Raw genomic sequence first — 12,640 nt, 5'->3', positions numbered from 1 at the left:
TCAGGTAAAGGCAAGGTCCTACTTGGAAAATAAATAAATCCCTTCTCTTGTTCATCCTTCACGCCTTGAAGTAATAGGATTGATGACTGTTGAATTGCTTTTAAATCAACAACTGATTTCTTTGAGATGTTAGCATATGTAGGTTAAATTCACCAGTCTTGTATTTCTTTAATATTGAATTTTACCAATAAATAATATATCAACTGTCCTTTCCAGGTATTTCTTTTTAATTTTATAAGTCAACAGTTTTATAAAATTCAAGATTATACTAATTTTCTCTTTGTGGTTGGGTTGAATTGGCTAGGTTGAACTTGCATGTCTTTGTAGAAGGATTTTAATTTAGTCTATACTAAGCATGAAACAATAGTATTTAAGGATGGGAGAACACTGGCAATTGCTGAAAGTACTGATATTAGATATGAAGCTAAATTAAGATTTTCTAGAAATGCTATCTGCATTTTCCTTAAACTAAGCAGTACCAAGAGAAAATTTGTTAAAAAAATATTGGAGTTTGGAACTTCATAGTTCTGTGCTGTAGAAAAATTGCTACACATCTGATATACATTTTCAGTGGCTGTATTCAAAAGACACTTTGCTGGTCTTAAAAAAAAAAATCACTTAGTCATCTACCGTAATGTCTAATTAATCTTAATTTCTGTTGACTCGCAGCATGGATTTTGAGCTAGAAAAAGTTTGGCAACTTTAGGGACTAAAAATGGGCTACTTCTTTGGCAGGAACCCTCTGCTGAAATAAAAGCAGCAAGCTGAACAGAAGTGTTTTACTGCTAGATGTGGTCTCTGAGGGGCAATATGGACTCTGTTGGTTCAATGCACCACTAGAACTGTTTCATACCTATGTGGAACTTTTAGGAAGTTTCAGGGAAGATTTTTATTGCCAAGTTAGGGCAAGGTAATAGATGCGTGGTAATAGGCTGTAAAATGTGGTGCCACGAAAAATACTTTTGGGTTGAAATTATTTTTGCTGGTATGGGGGCAGCTAAGTCCATGGAAACCTCTTTCTTTTTAAGTACTTGTTTTTCAGCAGTGCACACTTACTGAAATTTAATTAAGCCAAATAATTGCATAATTTTTTTACAAATTAACCCTCATAATCCATGTGCTTGTTTTTCAGTAAACCTGATATGTCTCGCTTGAGGCTGGCTGCAGGAAATGCTATTGTGAAGTTGGCACAAGAACCCTGTTACCATGAAATCATCACCTTAGAACAATACCAGCTGTGTGCACTAGCCATAAACGTAAGGAAATTTGATGGGAGTTGTGGGTTGTCAGCAAATGTATGAGTATATAGTTGTTTGTTCTGTATGTTGTGTATATTTCCGTGAATCTAGTTTTATGCAAAACGTTCATCTTTGGCATGAAATTATTTTTCTACTACATAATCCTGAAAACTCATTTTGAATGAGAATTAGGTCTATAGTACTGGGTTACCCAGTGGGGGAATACTAACTTACGGTAGTCAAATGTTAGAATATTGATAAACCAAGGAATTCAGTATGTATTTAAAGTAATACCCCTGCTGCATTATGACATTATTAGAAGTTGAAATGAGATTATGTAAATTATACTGAACTGTGGTGACAGCAGTGACCTTGGTTTCTCTTTCTGTCAGTACCTGGGTAGAATATATGTGAATGCAGAGATTTTTTAAAGATAGTTGGCATCCTTTAAATATTAGAAGAAAAATGGAGAGATTCCTCAGTAGATGCTGGAGTTGTCATCCTTAACTTCTGACTGTGAAGTTAGTAACAGAAAGAAAGTAATTTTAATATTTTAAGTAGAGATGTAGACATCCTCTGTATTTCTGTCCTGTAGACGTAGCAAATTCTACAGAAATTGATTCATATGCCAAGAGTAAGTGGTCTTGAAGGGACTTCTCTTGGTGTTACTTGTGTAACTGCTGATATTCTCCTGGCTTTACACAAGTCAAGACATACTCTGAAAGGAATCACTTCCGGAAGATATCTGCAGTAATCATGATATTCCATTCTAGACCTTAATTCCTCAGGCTGGCTAAAGCTTTAGCTGCAACCATTTAAATATCAGAAGACTTTAAATTGGTATTTAATGTTAGAAAATATAGAGTATAGCTTCTGTGTGGATATTTTTTATTTCATATAGAATATCTCTTTTAATTTCTTAAGTTGATGGAGTTGGTTACAGTTAGGCTAGAAAAATCATTCCTATACCAGAGTAAGACAGTCTGTATTAGGCTTGTATATTGTTTTTGCTGTGTTTATATGAATTTTAAGCTTCTGTGTTCCTATGAAAGGAACCCTTACTTAGTTCCGAAAGTAACTTGTTTTTTCACCCTTACTGTGAAAAACAAGGAAATGGAGCAAAACTTAAAACTACTTAAGCAGATGAAATCTAGCAAAAATGCAGCAGGAATTCAGTGGTAACAACTGAAGGTCTTTATACCTTGAGCAAAGTGATACTTTTCAGTCTGCCTGTTACAAAACCAAATAGAAATGTTAGTCTTGTCTCAAAATGAGTTTTAAATATTTTTACAATTCAGAACAAAATTAGTAGAGAGGAAAATAGGCACTTACTGTAATGACAAATAAGCTCTATTTCTGTCCTGGAAAGGATACTCTAGCTGGATAATGTCATGCCAGACTAGCCTTCCCAATGTAGTATTTGCATGTTCTGTTTTCTTGTGCTCCCAGTGATCAAAATCTGTTCATTTCTTCAGTCATTTCCATCCTGTGGCAAATCTTCCTTTACTGCAAATGTTAACCTTGTAGTTCTCCTCTATCAGAATTTTGCTTCATTGTTTTGATGCTCTTCTCAGTATGTTAGGTGCAGGTTCTTTGCCCTCCATTTCATCACTATCTCTCACTTTTTTCCACTTCTTATTTTCCAGCTATAACAATCTTAACTGTTTGTGGATATAGCAACAGATGTGTTGTCACCTTCTTTTGCTATCTTTGTGTCTAGTGTTTACTTCTCTTCAATTCCCAAAAGGGAATTTTGAGAGATGAGATTTAAATTAGAAGAACAAAAGAGGGTTATCAATATTTATAAACCAGTTAGTATCACATTTTATATAGCATCATAGAATATTTGGATTGGAAGGAACCCCTAAGGATTATCTCATTACAACTCCCCTGCTGTGCTCAGGGACATCTTTCACTGGACCAGATTGCTCAAAGCCCTGTCCAACCTGGCCCTGAACACATCCAGTAGTGGGGCATCCTCAATTGCTCTGGGCAATCTGTTCCACTGTCCTACCACCCTCACTGTAAAAAGTCTCTTCCTTATGTCTAATCTAAACCTAACCTCTCTCAGTTTAAAGCTGTTGCCCCTTGTCCCATTACTGCAGGACCAGGTAAACAGTTTTTCTCCATCTTTCTTATAAGCCCCCGTCATACACTGAAAGGTCGCAACAAGGTCTCCCCAGAGCCTTCTCTTCTCCAGGCTGAACAACCCTAACTCTCTCAGTCTTTCTTCCTAGGAGAGGTGTTCCAGCTCTCTGACCATTTTCATGGCCTTCCTCTGGCTCTGCTCTAACCAGCTCCATGTCCGCCTTCTAATGAAGTGTTCCTGATGGGGGTCCCATGAGAGCAGAGCAGATGTCAAGAATCACCTCCCTCAACCTGCTGGTCCCCTCTCCTTTTGATGCAGCCCAGGACACAGTTGGCTTTCTGGGCTGTGAGCAGACATGGCTGGCTCATGTCCAGTTTTTCATCCACCAGTGTCCCGTCCCTCTTGGCAGCCTGTGTTGACACGGAGGATTACCCCGACTCAGCTGCAGGACCTTACACTTGGACTTGTTGAGCCTCATGAGGTTCCCATGGGCCCACTCCTCAAGCCTGCCATGGATGCCTCTGGATGGCATCTCCTCCTGCCCTCCAGTGTATCAACAGCACCACTTGGCTTTGTGTCATCCAGTCTTGCTGAGGGATGTACTCAATCCTGCTACCTGTGTAATTCATAAAGATGAATAATGCTGGTCCCAGTATTCACCCCTGAGGGCACCACTTGTTATTGATCTCCATCTGGACATTGATTTTTTTTTTTTTCTTTTTACTGCAATTCTGTGGACATGACCACCCAGATAATTTCTTATAGTCCATCTATGAAAGCCATATCTGTCCAATTTAGAGATAAGAATGCTGTGTGAGACTGTGTCAAAGCATTTATAGAAATCCAGGTAGATGACATCAGTTGCTCACTTACTCATTTACTGAGTCACTTCATTGTAAAAGGCTACTAGACTGGTCAGGCACAATTTGTACTTTTTAAAGCCGTGTTGGCTCTCTGTAATACCCTCCCTCTGGATATATCCATATGACTTCACATCATTGCCAGGAGAATCTTTTCTTCTGTAGTATTAGTTCTGTCACATTTCCCTCCTCATTTATTGATATTTTTTTTGCCTTTTGTGACTTGCTAAATTGTTTTCTAGAAAACTAGAAATTCCTGTCAAACAGGAATTATGCCTTTCCTTTTCACTGCTGCTCTTAATGGATTTTGAATACTTACAAATAATTTTCTAGATGTTCTTGAGGTCTTCTTTGTCACTATTCAGTTCAGATCCTCAGACACAGAGTAGCTGTACTGGCACTTTTTCTTCTCTGATACTGCCATTTTATAATGTGTAATTATTAGAGTGCAGAATACATAATTCTGTGTTGTCACTAATTGCTGTATTAAAGTGGCACTGGTAAACAGGGATTTTGTGGTGATGAAATGCATGTAATTCTAGTCATTTTAAAATAAGTTCTGGATGTGTTTGACCAATGTTGTAAGCTTACCAGCAGTTGACTTACTTGGTCTGCAGAACAGATTTTGATGCCAGCAGAGCTTCATACTGAAAGAGAGTAGAAAATAATTGAACATAGTGTAGAGTACTTCAGTGTTTAACAGGCTTTAAGACCAGATTTAAGATCTAATAAGCTTTGCTGTTGAAAATGAAATTAATTGAATGAAGAAATCTTTTAGATTGCATAAGTTTCATTTGTTTAATAAGATCCCAAAACATTTTCAGTTTTCCTTGCTAGCTCAGAGTATTTTAATTGATGAAAGAATCAGAGCTATGTCTGAGTGGTACATGATGCTTTGCAAATATATATTTTTAAAGTGCTTTTAAATGGTGAAATTCTGGTGAATCGACATTAAATTCAGACATGTGGATATATAAAGTTGGATTGATTTTATGGGGTTTATGTGTATGCTGTTGAAAATAGCATACGTTGGATAAGTTTTATCCCCCTTCTTCTCAGTGAACTAGTATAACTGAGCCGAATTTAAGGTTATTCTCAATATTAAAAGAAAAAGAAATTATAATCATTTCAGTTGGCCAGACAACACCGTCAGTAACATCGAACTATAACTTCCTTGTCCCCTGAGGCAAAGAGGACATGCTTCCTTGCTGATACACCAACTAGGCATAGGTTTCTTCTAAGCTTCCTCAAGGCTTTAGAATTAGATGATGTTACTGAGGAGGAAAATAAGGCTGTATCTTAGTCTTCTGCTGGGGGGTGGATTTGCTGTTGTGAGGCAATGCATCATGAGTAGGTCTCATGGTTTGGGTTTGTGGGCTTGGGTTGCTTCAACTCTGGCTACGGCAGGTGTTTCAGGGTTTCAGTCCATACAGGGAGGAGTATTGCTTGCAGTGCAGAAAGGGAAATGAGACTTGATTGAAGAAGTTTCTTGTGGATTTCATTTTTGGTGGGGAAAGAGGAAGGCTTGTTTTATCTAAAACATGATCTCTTTTGATGCCATTCGCAGATTTAGCGGAGTCAATGTTACCAGTGGCTAGGTTTTGGCTCTGCACTTCCAGGTGACTGATAGCTGGAAACCCTTTTCAATCCTTTCTGAACTTCAAAAGTGTCATTTGACTGAAATAGCTGCTTATTCCTGTTAATGTTTTTTCTTCATGTTTAGAGAAAACAAATCTTTCCTCTTGCTCTCTTTCCGGAAGGTTAAATGTGCCAAGCTGTTTTTTTGGCCTTGTTTATCTTAAGCTTTTCTCTATGTTTTCTTGTAACCCTTTTCTGCATGTGCTTCTGTTAAGCCTTCATGTCCTGTGTTACTAAATAGTTTGTGGTGTATTAAGTGATGTATGTAGGTTTTCTTAATACAAAAAATTTTTCAAGTTCATGTCTTTTCTGGAAATATGTTGCTTAGTAAACTGTAGAAATACGGTTGCTGCCTCCATATTATTTTACTTTGTGTTGTTTGGCAGCTGTTAGACATGGTTTATTCTCTTCCATGGTCAATCGTAGTTGACAAGTGTCCACAGAATAATGGAAATGCTTGGTACTCTCTTCAGTGTTTCACCCTGTCTGGTAATTCTGTTGAATTTTATTCAGATTTTAATATTAATGCCTTGATGAAAATGTGTGAAATCATAGCAATAAAATTGTCATGGTGGTGGTTACTGGTAACTAAAATGTTTCTGTGTGGATCTTTGACTTTGGCTTCACAAAGCAAATGGTCCTATTGTAAACAATTTCATTAACTCCATGCCTTAGTACTATGCTAAACCAGGCCTTGGGTCCTGAGTGTGATATCTTCCTGTACAATTCCTGAACCTTAATTCTTCTTCTGATTTTAAGGGAAGCTTCAGCTGATGAATTCAATTAAATTGCTCTGAATTGACATTAAAAAAAAATCCTTGAATTTCCTATGTTTCTGTGACTACAAGGTCTGAAATTGCTTTTTTTCATATTTACCTGCGCTTCCGTGTTTTATTTCACAGTCCGTATTGCTTTTAGAACGGTTTACTGTTACCTTTTCTAGTTTTGACTGTTTTATTGTTTTGGTTTTTTTTAATAGGATGAATGTTACCAAGTGAGACAAATATTTGCTCAGAAACTTCACAAGGGCCTTTCTAGACTACGGCTGCCACTAGAATATATGGCTATTTGTGCACTGTGTGCAAAAGATCCTGTGAAAGAGAGGAGAGCTCATGCCAGGCAGTGCCTTGTGAAGAACATAAATGTCAGAAGAGAATATCTGAAACAACATGCAGCAGTTAGTGGTAAGAGAGTAGAAGTTGCTTTTTGGTACAAGTGCTGTAGTTCAAATGTAAATGTGAGTAGACTGAAAACAGTGGTTGGTTGTCTGTTGGTTGTCTGTTTTTATACGTAGAACAGCTGTAAATTTCGCTTAGTGATATGTAATGAAAACTGAAATTTTTCAGTTTTTCCGATTTTCTTTTGATGTTTTTTAACAGGCATTTCTGAAGTCTTTCAGTTTTGTTAAAAACTGTGCAAATGCTTATGCCTAAATATATTGAAAGTGAAGTAGTTTTTCAAGGCAGTTATGTGTACTGTTTGAACTTAATGGTTAATAATATTCTAAATGAAATGACAATGATTAATTTTACTTCAGTAATTAATAATACGTAACCTTAATGAAATAAATGTTATATTAAATAGATTCTTTGCGCTGCTATATTGAGTAGCTTCTTATCTTATGCTGGCAAAGGTCTATATTTGTAGACTCTTCAGGATGAGTTTATGTACTTCTTTCTTCTCAGTGCCAGCAATCTGATCATGGGAATACTTTGGGAGTTATTATGGACTCATGTTAGCTATTTTTAATTTTATTAAATCAGTCCTTTTGACTTAAAGCTACATACGTACAGTGTGACAACACTGGTATATGGTCATAGGAAAAAGTAGACCTTTATGAAGAGCTATGGGTGTTTTGAATAAGAGCTTTTGAAAGTTTTATTTCTTTGAAATATTACTGATGGTTTGGCTTTTGTGAAATAAAGAGGATTTTTTTCATCTTCTTTAGCATAAACCAGACCTGTTTTGTGAATCTGATCTCACAGATGCCATCAGATAACTGATTTCCTTTTGTGATTATGAATCACTTTATATTAACCGTGTCAGTCTATCTTTCTTAGTCCTCTTAGACTTTGATCGGAGAATTAGTCTGCAGAGAAATCTTTTTGTGTGTCATTAATTAGACTTAAAGAAGAAAGAGTGGTACTTTTCTCCCACCTCAATAACATGGAAAAAGAAAAATAAATTGAGCAAACACCTCTAAGTCACCTTAAGACTATTCCTCTTGAAAGTTGAAAACTCTTTTTAGTAGTAGGAGAAAAAATAGAAGAATTCTCCTATGTTTAAAATAGGTGCTGTGAAATTGCTATCAAAAATCTGTAGAAGAAATTTAGAGGAGCCTAGGTGCGTGTGATTCTTTATCCAGTAGAACCTCAAAGTGTGCCTGATGATTTTTTTTTCTTGCTGAAATATTTGAGTGATGCCATTGATTTGATATGTGCTATAATCCATGAGAAGTCTGGATTAAATACAGATTGCAGGATTTTTTGAGGATTGCAAGGTTAACTTTGTGCCATTCAGGTTTACCAGTCTGAACTTTCAACAAATACAATGTCTCAAACTATATCCTAAAATATCCAAATTGCAGAAGTATAGCTGAAGCTCAGTTCTGATAATAAAGTGCTATTTAAATGTATATGTGTTTCTCTCTGACACTCTCCTTACAAAGGATGAAGAAATACGGAGTAGTAATGACTGTAGTACCTCCTTTGGAAATCTGCATCTTTGATTAATATAGCTATTTTTCTGAATCTATAAATGTTTAATTTTGTGATGCATTTTGTCTTGAAACTTTGGTACAGGTGAGGAGGATATCTGTTGGATATTTTTGGGGGATTTCAACATTTGTTGAAAAGATGGCATATTTCTGAAAAACTTCCTAAGGACTGGTACCAGACAGTAAAATGCCTCTTTTCTTCCACACTGGCCTTTTAAAGGCTGGCAGGAATTATTCTCAGCTCTCTTAAATTCTCTAAATGCTATTCAGAGTAGAAGCCACTCAAGAACAAACTTATTTTGATTGCGTATCTGTTACTAGTTTCATCTGGGTAGAGATGTGTCTTGCATAGGAATTATTGTTTTCTCAGGATGGACTTTTACTTGCAATACAGTAAGCAGAAGACTGACAAGGGTGAAGATTAATTTTTTTAACAAGTTTCTTTCCTAAAAGCTCATAAAGAACTTCATGAAGGGTTTTGGCACGCTGTAGTTTTATGTACTGGTAGAAAAGCCACCCTACCTTTCAGGTTGTGTCTTTCTTCATTAGAGATGAAGAAAGAATGTGTAATTACGATTTTTTGTCATGACAGGGGTTAAATACAATATGTACCAATATTTCTTCTATTCCTGTTTTGTCTGGAACTGATGCAGTCTGTTTTCCAGACCTAGTTGGAATTATCGTTATATTAGAAATTGTCCGAAGCAGGAAGTTGCTGAAAAACTGAATTCATGAGCTCTTGATGAACATTCTATTGAAGTTACTAATTTATACAAATAATAGTGGGTTGGTTTGCCTGGGATGCGTCTAAGGCAAGCCAATTTTGCTAGTGTTCTGAAGTCATAATTATGTTCTTTTTCTTCCATTTCCCATCTTTATTTTTTAATGTAGTAATGCTAACAGCTGCTGGCTAAAATGCAGGACAGTGCTTGAAGAACTGAAGGATATTTTTGAAGTTAATAGTGTAGTGTCAATTGAAACAAATTAAAAACTGCTTTGCAGAGTACAGTGCATTTCAGTTACATAAAAATAGCTTGAAATAGACATTAGGTGGTATTTTATATATATATATATATATATATTATGTAGACTGTGCATTACCTCTATTTATGCAGACCTCTAAGAAAGTGGTAGATTAAACCTCACTTATGCATGGCAATTATTTTGTTTTGTAAAATCTACAATAATGATTTATTTTATTTGATGTGCACAATAACTGTCAAACACATCTCATGTGAATACATATTTCGGAGATAAAAATGTCAGTGTTCTAATGTATTTTAAAATTGTTTTCAAAAATTATTATTATATGTAATGATTTACAGATGTTTGGACTTATTCATAACTGAATAGGGGATAGTTAAAAGCTTACTGAAAGAAGATTTACCAGACTTGGTCATGTCTTTCATGGCTGCTTACTAGCTCAAAAATGTGTTATTTGTTTTTTTTTTCAGAAGCAGAGCTAGGAATTTCCCTCTTTTCTTCACACATATATTAAAGTGTTTATCTGGATAGACTTGAGAGATGGGCTGATTCCAATGGGATGAAGTTCAATAAAGCCAAGTGCCGGGTCCTGCACTTTGGCCACAACAACCCCCTGCAGCGCTACAGGCTGGGCACAGAGTGGCTGGAAAGCAGCCAGGCAGAAAGGGACCTGGGGGTACTAATTGACAGGAAGCTGAACATGAGCCAACAGTGTGCCCAGGTGGCCAAGAAGGCCAATGAGATCTTGTCCTGTATCAAAAATAGCGTGGCCAGCAGGAGCAGGGAAGTGATCCTTCCCCTGTACTCTGCGTTGGTGAGGCCACACCTTGAGTATTGTGTTCAGGTCTGGGCCCCTCAGTTCAGAAAGGATATTGAGGTGCTGGAGCGGGTCCAGAGAAGAGCAACAAGGCTGGTGAAGGGACTGGAGCATAAGTCCTATGGGGAGAGGCTGAGGGAGCTTGGGTTGTTTAGCCTGGAGAAGAGGAGGCTCAGAGGTGACCTCATCACCGTCTATAACTACCTGAAGGGAAGTTCTAGCCAGGTGGGGGTTGGTCTCTTCTCTCAGGCACTCAGCAATAGGACAAGGGGGCACGGGCTTAAGCTCCGCCAGGGGAAATTTAAGTTGGATTTCAGGAGAAAATTCTTTACAGAGAGAGTAATCAGGCATTGGAATGGGCTGCCCAGAGAGGTGTTGGATTCACCATCCCTGGAGATTTTTAAACGCAGATTGGACGTGGCACTGAGTGCCATGATCTAGTAAATGGACTGGATTTGGACCAAGGGTTGGACTCGATGATCTCGGAGGTCTTTTCCAACCCAATCGATTCTATGATTCTATGATCCATAGATAATACTAAACTTTGCATTTGCCACAAGCACTTAAGATTAGATGCTTGTACCATAGCAAGGTACATAGAATACTAGCATGCCTTCCTTTGCCTGTTGTCTTGCCTGTTGCACAGGGTACGGGTTTAATAATTAAGGTGTACTGTGCATCCGCTGGTTCCTCTTAGGCATTAGGCTCAAGAAAGCATTGTGGATGTTTGCTGCAATATGTTGTTTTTGGTTTTGGTTTTTTTTACTTTTGGTATACAACTTGTCCTTCTGTTGTCCTTACTCCATAGGAGAGGATTTTTTTTATCCTGATTTTCTTCATCAAACTTTGAGGTGCCGGACTTCATGCTGCATGGTATTGATCAGGGAATTTGTTACCTTATAGAATATATATTTTGTGATCATAACTCTGAGAGGGCCATTGGCAACAACCCTTAGTTTTTGAATCCCTGGGGAAAACAGGCCTTCTGTCTGTCATGATGTAGGAAAGACTTTCTTCTGCAGTCATTGCTTAGGATTACTTAGAAGTCTCAGAGGATGCTAGAAAAATTTTGCCCTTTCCTCTTTAGTAGAAAAGCATATTTCTTAGTATGTAGTTTTTTGATACATCTTTCTTCTGCTTTTCAGAGAAACTGTTGTCACTTCTACCAGAATATGTTGTTCCTTATACTATCCATCTCCTAGCTCATGACCCAGATTATGTCAAAGTCCAGGACATTGAACAACTCAAGGACATTAAAGAGTAAGACTACTTTTAATAGTGTTCTTTCTAGCTTTATTCTAAGTGAAATTTTAATTCATGGTGGTACTCTGTTACAATGTCAAGTGCACATAACGATGGCAGTTATTTCAGTAAAATATTGTGAGAAATAGTATAGATGCTTTTTTAGTGCTCTCTGATATTTTACAGATGAACTCTTTATCTTCTGCTCATCCTACCTTAATTTCATTTTTTCTAAAGAATTGTTTTCCCAGGGTTAGACAGGTTCGAATTCATAATACTAGTAAAACCTAGACTAAATCACTTTCTCAAATGTGCTTTTTAAAAGAATTTCTTTTGTATTTTCATTTGTGCGGAATACTGCATTTCTCCTTTAGGTGCCTATGGTTCATACTGGAAATATTGATGGCTAAAAATGAAAACAACAGTCATGCATTTATCAGAAAAATGGTAGAAAATATCAAACAGACTAAGGATGCCCAAGGACCAGATGATCAAAAAATGAATGAAGTAGGTGATACTTTTTGATTGGAAATTGCATTTAATTCTGGCCTGCTTATGGAAGGGAGTTGCTTTTTGTTTATATACCAACTTCAAAATATCTTTCAATAGAGTTGTATGTATGAGACGATACTTTATATATTGTAATGATAATATGTGTTGTAGTTTAGATGACAGTTATTTTCCTGTGCTTCTTGCACATAGGCAAGGGACTTGTAATGGTTTTCAGTCCTCCTTTCTGTATCAGTAAGATTACTAAACACTAACTTTAAATAGATGTAAACTATAACTTCTACTGTTTTAAATCATCTACTAAAGTGCTTTGTAATATTTAATTTTTAAAATGCAGGAGTAAGCTTAGTATAGGAAGAAAAATAGTTACATTAGAAATCTCTGGTTTGTATTGTGTAGTGAATGTATCAAACCCTGATCTTGCTTTTGTGTTTTTAGTGTCACACAATGTACAGATTTGTTACTTTTCTGCTTTGCCCACAGAGATGAGTTTTGGGTAGTGGGTGGGTGGGGTGTGTGAGTTCATTTGTTTGTTTTAACTTTGTC

The 12,640-nt window shown here is 36.8% G+C and overlaps 1 protein-coding gene across 4 annotated transcripts in view; it reads left to right on the top strand.

Annotated features, from left to right (window-relative positions):
• PDS5B (PDS5 cohesin associated factor B) overlaps nucleotides 1-12,640 on the top strand; it is a 105,563-nt gene that overhangs the window by 74,688 nt on the left and 18,235 nt on the right. For all 4 annotated transcript variants that reach the window (XM_027728925.2, XM_027728923.2, XM_027728924.2 and 1 more), the window contains exons 24-27: nucleotides 1,133-1,256; nucleotides 6,805-7,009; nucleotides 11,488-11,602; nucleotides 11,959-12,091. In XM_027728925.2, coding sequence (XP_027584726.1) covers nucleotides 1,133-1,256; nucleotides 6,805-7,009; nucleotides 11,488-11,602; nucleotides 11,959-12,091 — 577 coding nt within the window. The remainder of the gene's footprint in view (nucleotides 1-1,132; nucleotides 1,257-6,804; nucleotides 7,010-11,487; nucleotides 11,603-11,958; nucleotides 12,092-12,640) is intronic.

This window comes from Pipra filicauda, unplaced genomic scaffold, assembly GCF_003945595.2.
Source record: "Pipra filicauda isolate LSUMZ 115617 unplaced genomic scaffold, ASM394559v2 scaffold50_size3627746_pilon, whole genome shotgun sequence".
Lineage (NCBI taxonomy): Eukaryota > Metazoa > Chordata > Aves > Passeriformes > Pipridae > Pipra > Pipra filicauda.
This window is presented reverse-complemented; position numbering and strand designations above follow the sequence as displayed.